The sequence below is a fragment of the Strongylocentrotus purpuratus genome, unplaced genomic scaffold (genome assembly GCF_000002235.5).
Source record: "Strongylocentrotus purpuratus isolate Spur 01 unplaced genomic scaffold, Spur_5.0 spur5_scaffold_20, whole genome shotgun sequence".
Lineage (NCBI taxonomy): Eukaryota > Metazoa > Echinodermata > Echinoidea > Camarodonta > Strongylocentrotidae > Strongylocentrotus > Strongylocentrotus purpuratus.
The window spans coordinates 8,340,812-8,356,200 of record NW_022145606.1 but is presented as its reverse complement, the minus strand read 5'-3'; the positions used below and the strand labels follow the sequence as shown (position 1 = coordinate 8,356,200).

Here is a 15,389-nt window from a genome sequence, read left to right as displayed (position 1 = left end):
ATTCAAAGTTTAAGTTCCCATTCACAAATGTCAAGTTCTTCACCGGGGCGCGCCCCGGCGGGGTAATTTCGTAACAATGAGACTCCAAACAATAGCCAGATTTTAATGAGCTGGCAACCAACTGAAGTCCTCTCCTATCCGACGCAAAAAGGCGCTAATGGGCGCATAAAGGCGCCTCCTTTGTTCTCATATCCTGCTCTGCGCCCCGACGCGTCGCGACACAGTCGCAACTTTGGAAGGCTCCCCTAACAGAAGAGTAATGTTGATTGAATTCTCTTCATATTTTGAATATGATGGCATCTTGAAGAGCAATCCTTTTCAAAATACATTTCTACTATTATTCATATAATTGACACACAAAAGGCCAGTCTTCATCACCGAAGTTGCAAAATAACCTGCTATTTTCAAATTCGAAATTGTGTCTTCACCAGACCCATATGCTCCTCACAAACTAGCTCAGACGGGCGTAGATTAGCCCGCTATTTCCCAAATAGCAGGCTATTTTGGAAACAAGAACAAGATTTCTTGGGACATTTTCTTGACCAAATACCGATAGCCCGCTCATTGCAACTGCGGGCTGATTGAGACGCAAATTAGCTAGCTAATTTGAGTTAGGGCTAGTTAAAATAGCGAGTTATTTTGCAACTTTGGTCTGATGAAGTCAGGATTAAAGGGTGAGAAGGATCACAAAATATAATTCACGATAGCGAGAGATCAATCTTCTCGCTGACCCCTGAACTCACCTCTGCAGGAATGTTATCACAGAAGCAGGTCACAAACCAGTTGAAGGTCACCAACGAAAGGTCAATTCTGAAACAATAATATTGAATGATTGTTTGTATATTGCTTTATATTGGTTAAATAAAGATTTGAATTGAATTGAAATTTACCCACATGTGTAGAGTAATGTGTGCAGCGCTTTATAACTGCAAGGAAATAGTGCTGTATCAATTATATTTTGGATTGGATTATATTGGGTCAAGAACTCACTTGGTAGCCCTAATAAAATAAAAAATAATAAAAACAATGCTTGTAATAAAGCACTTACCACCGAAGTTTCTAAACGCTATAGCAAACAAAATAGACTGATAAACAATTACATATTAAACAAAACAAAAAAGTGCAAACAAACCTACAAATTACAATACATGTGACATACACATCCATGTGAACAGAGTAAGTTAATCATCAGAAGCAATTTTGAATAAATGTGTCTTATTCAAGTTTTGAATTGAATTAGTTACCCAGTAGTGAACAGATTTTACTTACGAGTATTCCTCAAAGTGGGAGTGGAGTCTCGGAATTTTCTCTGCAAGAAGCTCCCTGAAAACTCTTTGATCCGTCTGAGAACCAATCAGCGTCTTGCTGTAGTAGTCCATTGGCATGATGTACTCCACAATAGCTATCAGGCACCTGCATACAAAACAATATAGAGTTTTAATGATATATGGTAAACTCCATAATCGGCAAGAAGTATTCCACAGTAGCCATTATTCAAGACAATATGGAGTGGTATTATAACACATAAATTTGGCTTCTAGTCATGTGATTACATTATTAAATCCAAATTTAACATTGTTACCAAACACTACAAATGACAAATTGTCAAAAGAATGGAATCATTCCTCCGAAAGTGGGAATGGAAGTGTATGAAAATACGATGTGAAAAATATAAACGATGAAAACGGATGTCGGTGAACTTGAACTTACCAAAATGCATCTTCTTCCTCTAGGTAGAGCAAAGCTATGGCAGCAACTCGATTTAATCCCTGAAATAAACAAAAATACACGTAACCAAGTGGTGAATATTCCCTAGGGAATGGAGATGGTGCACATTGTGCATGAATGAATCCAATGACTAGGGTAATAATATCTGTAAAGCGCATAGAGACAGTATTTCATATCAAGCATAATCATACATTTTCATGATGACTATGTTAATGTTCGAGCCGGAATATTATGGAGAAAAGAAAGCGACTTTTTGTAATTTAAACATTACTCAAAGTCTAGGTGTTATCAATCCTCATTATTATTAATAATCATACATATTCCCTCACCTAAAGACTCCCTAAGAGACTACTGGGTATTCCTTGGTGGGACTACGGGTTTGCCGTATACAAGACTTGTACACCCATGGATAGCATTTCCCGAAGTCTGGTGTCCGCGAATTGTGACCTACAGCAGATGAGAACTAACTTCCATATCCCTTTAAAAACTTACTTTCGAGCTTAATGGCTTCAAAATTCATTGCATACTAGTTCCTTTAAAAAAAATCATTGTCTCTTATACTGTCAAACCACTGTAAGTCACCGAATTGAATATATTTTGAGAAAATTTGCATAAGGGTCAAAGGTCATATCATGAATCGTACCTGGCAGTATCCAATGGCTGGGTTGTGTACGCTGTATGCAAGAAGAACTCTCCTCAACTTGGGGATCTGAAGGACAGGGGATGAGAAGATGAAGAGGAAAAAAGAGGATGAGTACATCTACATTGTTTTTGCTCACCTGAAAGTGCATACACTGTATATCATTTAACCTTTATTATTTTATCTATCTTTTCTTTCTAAGTTGATGTCTCTATCTCTAAAAAAAATGTTTCCATTTTCTCACATACTCTCTATTTCCCCTTCTATAATTTACACAAGCTTTAAAGGTAAAGACCAGTATTGGAAACGCCCCAATTTCAAAAAATGAAATGGAAGCTCTCATTACCAATCATGTGAAATAATTTGTTTTGACTAATACATGATGATAACAAATTTGCCGGGAAACCGCCTACTAATTCATATATTTGGTAAATTTGTTTCTCTCATGGTCTGTGAGAGATATAGGGTAGTCCCATATACATATTTCTGTGTATAGTGCTTGTAACTGTACGAAGAATGGGCCAAATTTCTTATCATTTTGATGATTCCAGAACCTTACAGATGCTAGATGCTAGATGATCAACCTTTTCTGATCAATTCCACAACGTTTCTTTCACAATGCAATCGTATGACCATAACTGGTCTTTACCTTTAATCCCTTTTCTCTATCTCTCTCTCTCTCTCTTTCTCCCACTCATTCTCCCATATCCCTCTGCCACTTTCTCTCCCTATCTTTCCTCCTACCTCCCTCCCCATCTCTATTTCCCTCTCTGCCTCTCTGCCTCTCTCTTCCTTTCTCCTTCTCTCTATCTTTGACTTACTTCCCGCGATTCCATTTTCCCATGTCTGTCGTTTGCTCTATCTCTCTCTATCCCTCATGCTCCCCTATCCCTCTGTCACTTTCTCTCTGAATCTCTCTCCCTCCCCCTCCATCGCTCACTGTCTCTCCCTCTCTCTCTCTCTCCTCTCTCCCTCTCTCTCTTCTCTCTTCCTCTCTCTATCTTTGACTTACCCCCTGTGATTCCATTTTCTCATAGTGTCTGTTTGTTGGCAGTGTCCTCAAAAGATCAAGCTCTATTTGCTTCGTTGCTGGGCTGGACTTGAAGCTCTGAAGAAAAAGAAGAAGGAAAACAAAAGAAGAAGAAGAAGAAGAAGAAGAAGAAGAAGAAGAAGAAAAGAAGGAGATAGAGAATGAGCAAAAGATTAGTTACGCTATAACTGGTAAAGCTCTCTATAAGAAACAGTAAATATATTAAAGATTCAAAAAATATACGTTCAAGCTCATGTTTGCGTAGTTTTGGTAGCAATAATGGTCACTGAAAGGTAATGAGCTAAACTGCAAATGCAAAATACAGTATGGAATATGGCAAGGACCAACCAAAAAGCAAATGCTTGTGAGAAATGGCCCTGAAAGAGAGATAAAAAATAACAAGACAAATACCAAGTAGATACAAAGTCAAATTAGTCAATAAAATACACCAAAAAAAAAAAAAAAAATGGCCGCAATATTTTACAGTCCTTACCTTACTGTTTTGTAGCCTTTGATAATAGCCCACACCTGTTGTTTCTTTATCTTGCCTGACACGCAAGTCCACACACCTATGAATATAGATAGAAGCAAACATGTTGTGAAAAGCTACATGTGGATGCAAATATATACAGATTTATCTTGGTACTTACTGTATGCTGGCAGAAGAGAAGGAGGAGAAGGAGGAGGAGAAGGAGAAGGGGAAGGAGAAGAAGAAGAAGAAGAAGAAGAAGAAGAAGAAGAAGAAGAAGAAGAAGAAGAAGAAGAAGAAGAGGAATAAAGAGAAGAAGAAGAAGAAAAAGAAGAAGAAGAAAAAGAAGAGGAAGAAGAAGAACAAGAACAAGTTTAAAAGAAGGCAAAAACAGAGAAGACAAAGTAGAAGAAGAAGGATGAGGAAGAGGATGATTAAAAAGTACTTTTGACTAGAAAACATAAAAACTACACACATGCAATTCTACCCTTAACAATGGTACTAGGAAGGGTAGTATACACCTGTATCTCCCCTACCTCGAAATCCATTCCCCCTCCACATTTAGTACATGACACATGGTATAGCAATTTATGTTAACGAACCATTAAAATACAAATGTAGAAACGATATGCAAATATTCACTGAAAATGTTGAATCCATCTTTATTGAAGTGTTCATGAAGCCAGTAAATGTAATAATAACATGACTTACAACTATTACAGTCTGAGTAGGGTTAAAGCCATTCATGATTGCAAAATAAAGATTGGCTTACCATTTCCAAAGCCTTGCTCTATATTCATGTGGTATACCACCTCTAATCAGAGACTTCAGTTCAGGCTGTGTGGGAAAACAAAAATGAGTTTAAAGGCATAATTGTTGCACAATGTTTCCACTTTTACAAATCTGAAAAGAACAAGAAGAACAAGTAGAACAAGAAGAAGAACTAGAGAATAAAGAAGAAGAGGAATGAGAAGAGAAGAGTAGAACAACAAGAAGAAGAATAAGGAGAACAAGGAAAAGAAGGAAAAAAAGATGAACAAGAATAACGAAGGGGAGGAAATGAGCCTTAGTCATTTTAAACCACTAAATATCATTCTTAATTTCAATCCTGATCACAACTTATACATGACCGTAATCTTTATCCTAAACCATACCTAAAAATTCAAATCACAACTGATGACCTTTGACCTTACCGTCATGATGAGTTCCTTCTCCGGATGAGCGACAACATAGTTCTCCCATTTCACTGCTCTAGATACTTCTAGTGTAGAATGTCTAGACTGTGAAGAAAAAGAAAAATAATGATAAAAACTAAAAGAAAGCCAATACAAACATCAAAAGGTATTAAGGAGGAGGGTGACATCTGGGGAGAAGTGAACAATAATTTGTAAGCATTTTTCATTGTTATTATGCAAGTGTGGAAGAACATCAGAGAAAAAACAAACCTGGGTCGAGCGTGCAAAATGTAGATTAATGTCTTGCCAAAGGACATCAGTGCCGCAGCGGGACTCGAACCATGGACCTTGTGATCCACAGTCCGGTGACATATCCCCTCGGCCACGACACTTCTCGGTTTGTTCGACTCTTGACTCAATCTCTTTCCCCCTCATTCTACTAATCTAATGCCCTTTTTCTACAGCTTTTGCAATCATTAATTTTCACATTTTTTTGTATCTCCCTTTCTTTTTGCCTTCTTCTATTTCCCTCTATTTTGTCCTCTTTTTATTTTTTCCCCCAAAAGTCTAGAATTTCTTAGCTACATATTTTTCTATATATTGATTTCTAAGCATACCTTGTTCATGTTATATTGTAAAACAGCTCCTGAGGAACTAACACTTCAACAAGCTCCGTTTCAAGTTAGTTCCTCTTTTCTCATGCTTTTTCCATTATATTCGTTGTTTCATTGCATACTTTTTGTAATACAATTTTACTTGTATTTTGTTTTGCATGAGAAATAAAATAATTTGCATCAATGTTGAATCAATATGTATGTAGATGTTATGCTCACCTTGATTTCATCTGACCTCCTCTGTAGCTTTGCCGCTTGACTCAAGAGGGCGTTTTCCTCTTCGATCTCTGCCTTGTGATCCCTGATGAAACCATACTTATCAAACAATTGCTCTCTGCCAACAGCAAAACAAGAAGACAAAGAGATTGTTAATAAGAATAATTTAAAGCCCCACTGCACTACTTATAGCTACTTGCTCCCTCTACAAACAACGTTACTGAATAATTAATTATGTAATTACAAATCTTTATTCTCAGTTTTCTTATGTGTAACTGATTTTCTCATAAAACTGAAGATATGGTGTATATATTCAATACTGAATGAACGCCACTAAACTATTACCAACAACAACAACTACAAACAATGCATAATCGGTGACCAAAGGTCCCCTATGATCCTCTTTTTCTTATGTTAATTGAGAGCTGATTTGATGAGATAACCACCTGTCCAGTGACCTTGCGGGTGGTCTAATCCATCCTGTTCACTAGTATTGATGGGCTTTAACAAGGAAGGGGAAGGAGGGGGAGAATTACAGCCTTCTTGTTGATTCCACCCTTGTGATATCAATAACAAAAGAATTACAGCAACAATCAGAGAAGGAGTTTCTGACCATTCAAACTGTACCCAAAAAAAATTACACTGTACTTTCCGTTATATATCATTGCTATCAGATTTACTTATATATCATACACCATTATTAATGCAATACACAAGCAGGTACATGGTTTACATAAAAGATTTTACATGCATTACTGTTTGTCATTTTCTACACATTTCATCGTATTTCAACTAATGTATAATTACCTGCTTGAACAATTATTTACGTCGTTTCCATGTATCTTTCAAACGATTATTTCCATTTTTGTAATAATTATTATGCCAATGTATTGTAAAACAAAATGTGAAAGAAGCTTTCTCATAAACATAACAACAAGAGAAAATATGAAGGAGTAAAACAAGATCAAGAAGAAAAAGAAGATGAGAGAACAGAAACCAAAAAATAAGGACAAATCATGAAGAATCATACTTTGCTGTTTCTGAGTAAGACTTTGTCTTCTCCTCGCCTATTTCAGAATCCATGGCCTCGGCCAGCAGTTTAGAAATGATATCATCAGAATCCTTACTTCCTTTTTCTGTAAAAGAACAACAAGTTCTGAATTTGAATCGTCATGATAAATAAAAAGAATTATTATTATCATTATTATTACTTATACCGAGCTTGTCCCATGAGGCCTAAAGTGCTTACAGTAAATGACATACCAAAATACATATGATATTAAAAACAATCTTACAACTACCAACTGCAAAAAAAGTGTGTTTTCAAGGCCTTTCTGAAGGTTATAACTGATGGAGACTGTCTAGTTCTAAGTGGTAGATTATTTCAGAATCAAAATAATGATGTCTTTCATGGTGCTTGCTTCAAAATGTAATACAAGTACATGTATCAGTTAAATATAAAGGTGAGTTCTGGTAATGAGATTGCATTGTGAAAGAAAAGGTGTGGAATGGATCAGAAAAAGTTGATCATGTAGTATGAAAGTATTGGTGTGTACTGCAAGGTTCTGGAGTCACCAAAATCATGATAAATTTGGCCTAGTCTTGGTAAAGTAACAAGCACTGTACACAGAAAGATGTATATGGGACTACACAAATGATGTCGGGGCTAGCTTACCTTGATTTCCTTGTCTTTCTACGCTCATTACTCAGCCAGTATACATTTTCTTCCAAAATTGTTTGGCACATGACATTTATTTGTAATCTTGAACATTCAGTGTAAGTTTCGTTTGATTCTGTGAGAATTCATTTTCTTTTTTTACCAGAACTCAAGTTTATCTTTAAGCTATGATATCTGTTTATGGGACTTCCATATTTGGGTGAGAGGTGATCAGATTGGCAAAAAGTGTAGTTTGGTAAAAATACTACCTGCTACCTTTTTGCTGATGTACCGTTCATAGCTGTTGTCATATATAGTTAACAACACAAATACTCATACCCCTTGTAAATTTGATGTTTTGTGTGAGTTTTTTGTAACTCAAGAATGAAAGATGGACTGATTGAATTAGGGCTTTATTGAATACTTTTAGATGTAAGCTTGAATGTCACATTCTCAAGAAACATAAAACAGGATAAATCAATTTTCATTAACTTGGTATTGAAGAATATGAATAATTTAATTGTTAATTGTATGCTTACCTCTCTGTGGCCCTCTGACCTCATTCAGAAGTAGAAGGTATTTACTCTCAGTCTTGCAAAAATCGGCTTCCATGTAAATATATTTCCTAAAACAAAAAGAGAAAAACAGATTAACGTAACTAAAACACAAGCAAAGAAGCAGTTACACTTATCATCATTTATTCAAATTTTTCGTTTTTTATTAGACAACATATTTTGCAGATATAAGCTGAATTGCTCTTGTATAAAAAGAGATAGAAATTCAAATTCAAATTACATGGCAATATAATTATACAAATCAGGAAAAAAAATGCTGTATAATTTATACAATATTTATACACTGAAAGATAAAGTTTAGTTCTGGTCATGCAATTGGATTGTGAAAGAAACATTGCATTGCATTGTTGAATTGAACAGAAAAAGTTGATCATCTATTTTGTGTGTACTGCAAGGTTCTAAGGCTTCTATTTTGACCCCCAAAACAAACACCTGAACTATCAACATGATCAAATAACCAATGTTTTATCCCTTTTTTGGAAAAATCCAAATTCCATATATTTTGTACACAAACCACAAAAATTAGCGATTTGGGGGGCTGACATGCAAAGACAAAAGGTTACGTAACTTTGTAACGGTGGGTCTGATTTTTAAAAATTTGTATTAAAAGATGTGCAAGACTCGGTAGGAAAAATTCTTAAAATATCAGTGCAAGAATCTTTTGCATTAAACAATTATAGCGAAAAATGTAGAGGGGGGATGCTACATAGGGTTAAGGTACATCGTTACATATCTGGAAAAGTTTTATACAAATACTATCAATAAAATTGAGTATTTATTGAATGAGACAAATATATTCCAAAACAAACTTTTGTTAGGTGTAACTTATATCTTGGGATACAGTGATTAAGGATTGTAACCTATGAAGGTTTGATTCTGAAACACAATTACTGTAGGAGTAGCTTCTCTCTGGTGATGGCATCAAATATTTTTGTTATTATAAAGTGAAATATACCTTTTTCAAAAGAATATTCCTTTTATTGTCATTGAGGGGGTAGATTAGAATGGTAAATGTGCACCAAATGTCATACCTCGGATTAGATAGTTACTTATCTTTTTATTCTATTTTTCATTCTGTGCTTTTGTATTAAAGTGCTATGGCACTTCTGGTTTTCGTGCGAGTAAAGAATCAGTATTGTTGTTATTATGAAGTGGAATATACCTTTTTTTAAACAATATTCCTTTTATTGTCATTGAGGGGGTAGATTAGAATGGTAAATGTGCACCAAATGGCATACCTCGGATTAGAAACTTACTTTCTATGTTTGTTTCGGTGAAGGATATTTTATTTATTAAAAGACCGTCAATACTACTGGGCCAGAAGGGATGAGACCACACAGCGAGGTCACTGACAGGTGGCTATCTCATTAACTCAGCTCTCAATTAACATGAGAAAAAGAGGATCATGGGGGACCAACAGGCACCGATTGGGGAAGTTTTCTATATAGAGGGAGCAAGTAGCTACAAGTAGGACAGTGTGGCTTTAAATAACTTACTCTAGGAGTAATTTCTCTCTGGTGATAGCATCACATCTTAGTTGGTTCAGCTCTAAGATCTCTTTATTCAGGAACTTATTCTGAATCTCAAACGCTGTCGCTGAGTCCTGAAAGAGAAGAGCAAGACCATCAATCAATCATCCATGCGTTCACACAGGGGAAAAATTCCTTAAAGCTTATTAGTTTAAAGCTCTTATCTTCAACTCTGAATCAAGGGTAATACCTTATTGTAACCCTTGATATAAAACCCAATTGCAACCCTAACATTAACCATAAATAATTTACTCCAACCCCATTTTTTTTTTAAATTGCTAAAGCACAAGTCAGAGTACCATAAATACCGGTATGGCTAAAAAGCCAAAGAAAATTCAATAATGATGTTTATTAAAACAATCGCATGCCATTTATACAGTTAACTCATATCCTGCCATGAGGCTGCATGCACGCTACCGTTATAGTGCTTTGTACACGTGAGCGCGCCATCGATTGGGTGCTTAATTTACGTGAGCCACCCATCGGTTATATGATGTCCGTATCTAAAGACCGAGCGCCAATTAGCGCACGCCAATCTGTCTGATAGTAAACACATAATGTACAATGGCCCTACTCCGCATTTAAGAGCTGTGAACCTCGAAACGAACGCATCAAAATTTTCTGTGTGTGAATGATGTTGTATATATATAGCTGATTAGTTTAAAGCTCTTTACTTGCGGAAGTGAAGGATATTGACCAAAGAGCAATAGCGTCCAGAGCTTGTGTTATACAACTGGTCATATACCTACTGTAAGCAACCCTCCCATGAAGATGACTTGTTCTTACCTTCAAAGTCTCATATTCCATAGGGTCTACATAGGACTGTGTGTTGAGGAGAGCATGCTCCACTACTTCAGCAGGGGTGTTTCCAGCTAGGTTGACATTACCCTCAATTTCTTGACTTAATTCCAGAGGTGGGTCAGTCTTTACAACTAATGGTTCGTTCCTCTCAAGTTCGCTGACCTTTAGTCAAAAAAAAATCAGAAACAAAAAAATCATGTTTTTCTCCGTAAGTTTGGGGTGCCACATATTAGTTTCCAACCAATTTTTTCAAAATAATCATTTCAAAAATAAAAATAAAAAATAAATTAAGATAAAATTAAAGCTAACTTGGGAGTACACTGTAGTCTCACTAAATCAAGAACTAAAGTGTAATATGTTTCACATTTCTGTATCTTATAACACAGAGCTCATGAAAATACCCGCAGGTCTTTTGTTGCGCCCGGTTGCCATTTATCCATTCATCCCTGCCAACCTTTCACAGCAAATATTGGGAATCTCTCCAGACAAAATTAGGAACAAAGTCTATCACGTTTACTCTTTACACTGAAGTTTTCAGAAGAAAAGGAATCTAAGGCTCAAAACAATAACTTGTAGACCACAAAACAGGAATAATTCTGCCAAAATAGGAATGGTTGGCAGCTGTGACTTGTGTATCTAAACGTAATACAACCGTGGTTGCGGTTTACCGCGTCACATCTGACGCCGTTTCTCACCCTCATTGTCAGTGACATGACGACTTGATCTTTAGCCTGTATGAGATCAGTGAACATGTTGATCTGCTCTCTCAGGTCGCGCACCTCCTTTTTGCAAGAGCTATAGTAGATACAGGACAATAATAAAGATTGGGTTAACCCATTAGCAACTAGAGATTTTGTAAAAATAGCCCATTACTCACTGCAATAAGTTGCAATAAACCATTTTGATGTTAATACTGACACATCAGTCACTACCTGTTCCTTAATTCTACCTGATTATCCATTTTGCATTTATGAAGCAACATCTGTTAGGAGCCAGTGGCATTTATCCATATTACTTTGACAAGGTATTAACCCCCCTGTTACCCCAAAACAGACGCAATGTGAAATGTGTCCATTTATCTTTGTGCACATTATGTATCACATATTCCATTATGATTAACAGGAAGTATTAGCCCTGCATGGGCTTTTTCTCTTTTGTCTTTTTTTCGTTCTATGTAGTATCTTTACAAGTGTATGGACTATTACTTCATTGCAAATAAAGTGATATTGAAACAAATAAATTTTCAGCATAGGCAGATAAAGGTCAATTGTACTAAATATTTAGACACATCGAGATGAATCCTGGATTCGTTCTCATGAAGGTTACTCAATCATTATTCTTTTATTCACCGACGACCTATTCTCTGATACACAGGTGGAAGCATTTTTCTCGCAAGGGCAAACAAAAATCATTCATGAAGCACCACCATGACTTTGGCAGTGATCATTCTAAAATGCCCTAGGTGGGGATGTCTCCATGCGTATAAGATCTGTGTATATTTGGAGGTCATTTGGTATGTATGTCTATAAACGGCAGTTTATGATGAAACTGATAATAAGAATAGATAAAAAAGAAAAGAAAAGAAAACACAGGTCACAAACATTACAACGATTCAGAATCGTGAGGTGAGTGAGTTAGGTTTCTTTGTCAAACATGTTAATAATAGTAACGTTCTGCCTTTATATAGCGCCCACTACATCGAAATAACGATATGTTTAAGTGCTTTACAGATATATTATTACCCCGGTCATTGGATTCAGGCTTACCCACACACAAGGTATGCACATTCTCCACTCCCTGGGGAGCATTCCCGCCAGTCGCCATTTTACAGGCGCACACTTACTCATCCAACCACATTAACTTTTGCATCCTACCGGGTACCCATTTAACACCTAGGTGGAGAGTGGCAAACATAGATTAACGTCTTGCCAAAGGACATTAGTGCTGTGGCGGGACTAGAACCCTGTACCTTGTGATCTGCAGTCAGGTGACTTACCCACTTGACCACAACACCTCTATGTTTCAGAAGTACTTACCCAAGTTGGATCTTGAAACTGTCTCTATCCTGCCTGATCTCCTGCAGGAGTTGTTCTAGCTGAATCAGTTGTTTGTCTTTCCTCTGGACGACGTGAAGCTTCTCCTGGTCCGTCTGGCACAATGAAAACTCACGACTGCACAGAGAAGCAGGGAAAGAGAGAGAATTCTTAAAGATACGTAGATGTTGGCTCTCATGGAGAATTTGACACCGTTCTGGTGATTACCCAATGGTCGATGACTGGGATTAGCCTTCAGTTTAATGACCAACAGGCCTCATGTACTGCTCTTTATTTTCAACAAATTGCTCCATATGAAAAAGTCATTTTCTCACCAGAAGACTCTAGATGGGACTACAGGTTTTGCTGTGTGCAGACTTGTACACCCATCAATGGTATTTCCACCAATTCTGGTATCAGCGAATTATGGCCTTCTGCACATGAACACTAACCACCACCTGCCTTTCAGACTTATGAGCGTGGATTCTCATGGAGAATTTGACCACATTTGGGTATTCAACCCATAACACATGTAATCAATCTTATCTGAAAACATTATTCTTAAGCCCCTCTGCACTAGGAGGCACTTCTAGCACCTTGGCTAGGAGGGATTAGACCTCCCTGCATGGTCACTGACAGGTAGTTATTTCATCAAATCAGCTCTCAATTAACATAAGAAAAAGGGGACCATGGGGGACCAATGGTCACCGATGAGACATGGTTTGCTATATAGAGGGCGCACATAGCTTTAAGTAGTGCAGTGGGGCTTTAAGTTGTTGACAGACTAAGGGACAGCACCTTGTATCCCCTGGAAAAGGCACTTTATAAATCCAATTATTGTAATGATTATTATTATCATTATCATCAAGGGGGAAAGGGCCTGCTGGGGAGTGTTTCACAAAGATGAACTTGTTGAACTTATCTCTAAGTTGGACTGAACAATTATGGAAAGCCGTTAGCATCTTGGAAAATATTTTGTAAAACTTAGTTTAATAGGCATAAAATGTTGATTCAAATCATTCATATTTTCTATTATCATTGGAGATTTCATGATTTTAATGTGGAATTTATGACAAGTCTAAAATACCTGAATTTTTGCTGTTGATTATACGTCATAATAAGGCTACATACATGTATGGCTCTCCATAATATTTAAGTCCAACTTAGATTTAAGTTCGACTTAAAATCTTTGTGAAACACCCCCCCCCCCCCCCCCCCCCCCCCCTGGTTAGGGAAACTACTCACTTGCTGGTGGACTGCATTTGAGAGGCAGTGAGTTGCTTATGAAGGAGGTCTATCAATTCTTTACTCTCGTTCAACTCTTTTCTCACGAGACACAGCTCCTCACTCAGTTGTTTGACCTCAGCTACGAGCTAAAAAAGTAGTAGAGAAACAGAAGGAAATAAAACATATATAAAAGGTGCAATGGCCTGGTGGCAGAGCAGTGGTCTTGTAACCGGGAGGTATCGAGTTTAAAACCAAGTCAAAGCGTGTAACTCTTTTCTCACAAGACACAGCTCCTCACTCAGTTGTTTGACCTCAGCTACAAGCTAAAAAGGTAGAAGAGAGAAAGAAAGATAAAACAAAAAGGAGGCGCGGTCTTGTAACCAGAAGGTCCCGGGTTCGAAACCAAGTCGATGCCCTAGTACCCTTAGGTTAGGCATTAATCCTCATTACCAAGTCCCTTGGAGAAGGCTCAAAGCTGTTGGTCCCCTGGTTGCTTCCTTACAAGCATACACATACTTTATTAGCTGGTAAAAACAAAACAAAACAATAAACAAACAAACCAAAAAATTAATGCCTTTCAATCAAAAGTTGCCCATGATAAAAATGGATTTCAAGAAGGGAATAAGGTGAAGTAGTTGTAAAGGTGACACATAATCTCTGATCATTCTTATGATGGTTCGGTTTGATGGTTTGATTTAACTGATCTGACTGCTATTAAAGAAAGCGCGTATGCTTGTAAGCAACCGGGGGACTGATGGATTTTAGTCCTCTCCGAGGGGGACTACGGATGTAGACTAATGCCTTTCACTCTGTCGGCATGTGTGGCTTTCAGCAATATTGAGTGAATTTAATATCATTTTGATAAGTTCAAAAATTTTAGACTTTAAACATTTACACAATTTTGCTAACAATATTTGATATTGTGTAATTTTTTATGTTTTTTTAATACTGATTTGATGTTTAGAAGGAAACATATATTAAATTTAATATATATAAATATTTTATTTTTTCTTCTCCCATTTGCTATGTTTTCTTTAAATACATAAATATGAGTTTTTTTAATGTTTTTTTGATTTTTGTCATATGATTGTATGTTTGATGTAAACTTGCATTTTTAGTCTTTGGATTTTTTGACAAGTCGTGAATAAAACCTTATTTGAATCTTGAATCTGGAGTATACTCTAATGATTATACATGTACACCTGTACATGTCATTAAAAAATAGAATAATATTTATTTTCAAAATTAAATGAACAAACAAAGACAGAATTAAAAAAAGAGTAATTGAATAAAGAAATCTACAAACCTGCTGGCAGTTTTTGCAGTCATAGTCCTCAAACCAGGTTGTACTGGCAGGTTTAGATGGTGGTGAGGCTGGATTCCCAAAAGCAGAGCTATTACCAGTACTTAGCTTTCTAAGAGAGAGATTATATACAACATGGGTGTGTTTAGATGGTACGGAGGCTGGAGTCCCAAAAGCAGAGCTATTACCAGTACTTAGCTTTCTAAAAGAGAGAAATTATATACAACATGGGGGGGGGGGGGGGTTAGATGGTACGGAGGCTGGTGTCCCAACAGAGCTATTACCAGTGCTTTGCTTTCTAAGAGAGAAATTATATACAACATGGGGTGTTTAGATGGTACGGAGGATGGTGTCCCAAAAGCAGAGCTATTACCAGTGCTTAGCTTTCTAAA

At 36.8% G+C, this 15,389-nt stretch overlaps 1 protein-coding gene across 2 annotated transcripts in view; it reads right to left on the bottom strand.

Annotated features, from left to right (window-relative positions):
• LOC590728 (TBC1 domain family member 2B) overlaps window positions 1-15,389 on the bottom strand; it is a 45,342-nt gene that overhangs the window by 9,887 nt on the left and 20,066 nt on the right. For both annotated transcript variants that reach the window (XM_030992697.1, XM_030992696.1), the window contains exons 11-27: window positions 15,001-15,109; window positions 13,713-13,840; window positions 12,471-12,605; window positions 11,130-11,229; window positions 10,420-10,596; window positions 9,601-9,707; window positions 8,069-8,154; window positions 6,903-7,008; window positions 5,876-5,990; window positions 5,061-5,147; window positions 4,640-4,704; window positions 3,892-3,967; window positions 3,381-3,476; window positions 2,372-2,437; window positions 1,711-1,769; window positions 1,270-1,413; window positions 744-810 (exon numbers count right to left, since the gene is read on the bottom strand). In XM_030992697.1, coding sequence (XP_030848557.1) covers window positions 744-810; window positions 1,270-1,413; window positions 1,711-1,769; window positions 2,372-2,437; window positions 3,381-3,476; window positions 3,892-3,967; window positions 4,640-4,704; window positions 5,061-5,147; window positions 5,876-5,990; window positions 6,903-7,008; window positions 8,069-8,154; window positions 9,601-9,707; window positions 10,420-10,596; window positions 11,130-11,229; window positions 12,471-12,605; window positions 13,713-13,840; window positions 15,001-15,109 — 1,723 coding nt within the window. The remainder of the gene's footprint in view (window positions 1-743; window positions 811-1,269; window positions 1,414-1,710; window positions 1,770-2,371; window positions 2,438-3,380; window positions 3,477-3,891; window positions 3,968-4,639; window positions 4,705-5,060; window positions 5,148-5,875; window positions 5,991-6,902; window positions 7,009-8,068; window positions 8,155-9,600; window positions 9,708-10,419; window positions 10,597-11,129; window positions 11,230-12,470; window positions 12,606-13,712; window positions 13,841-15,000; window positions 15,110-15,389) is intronic.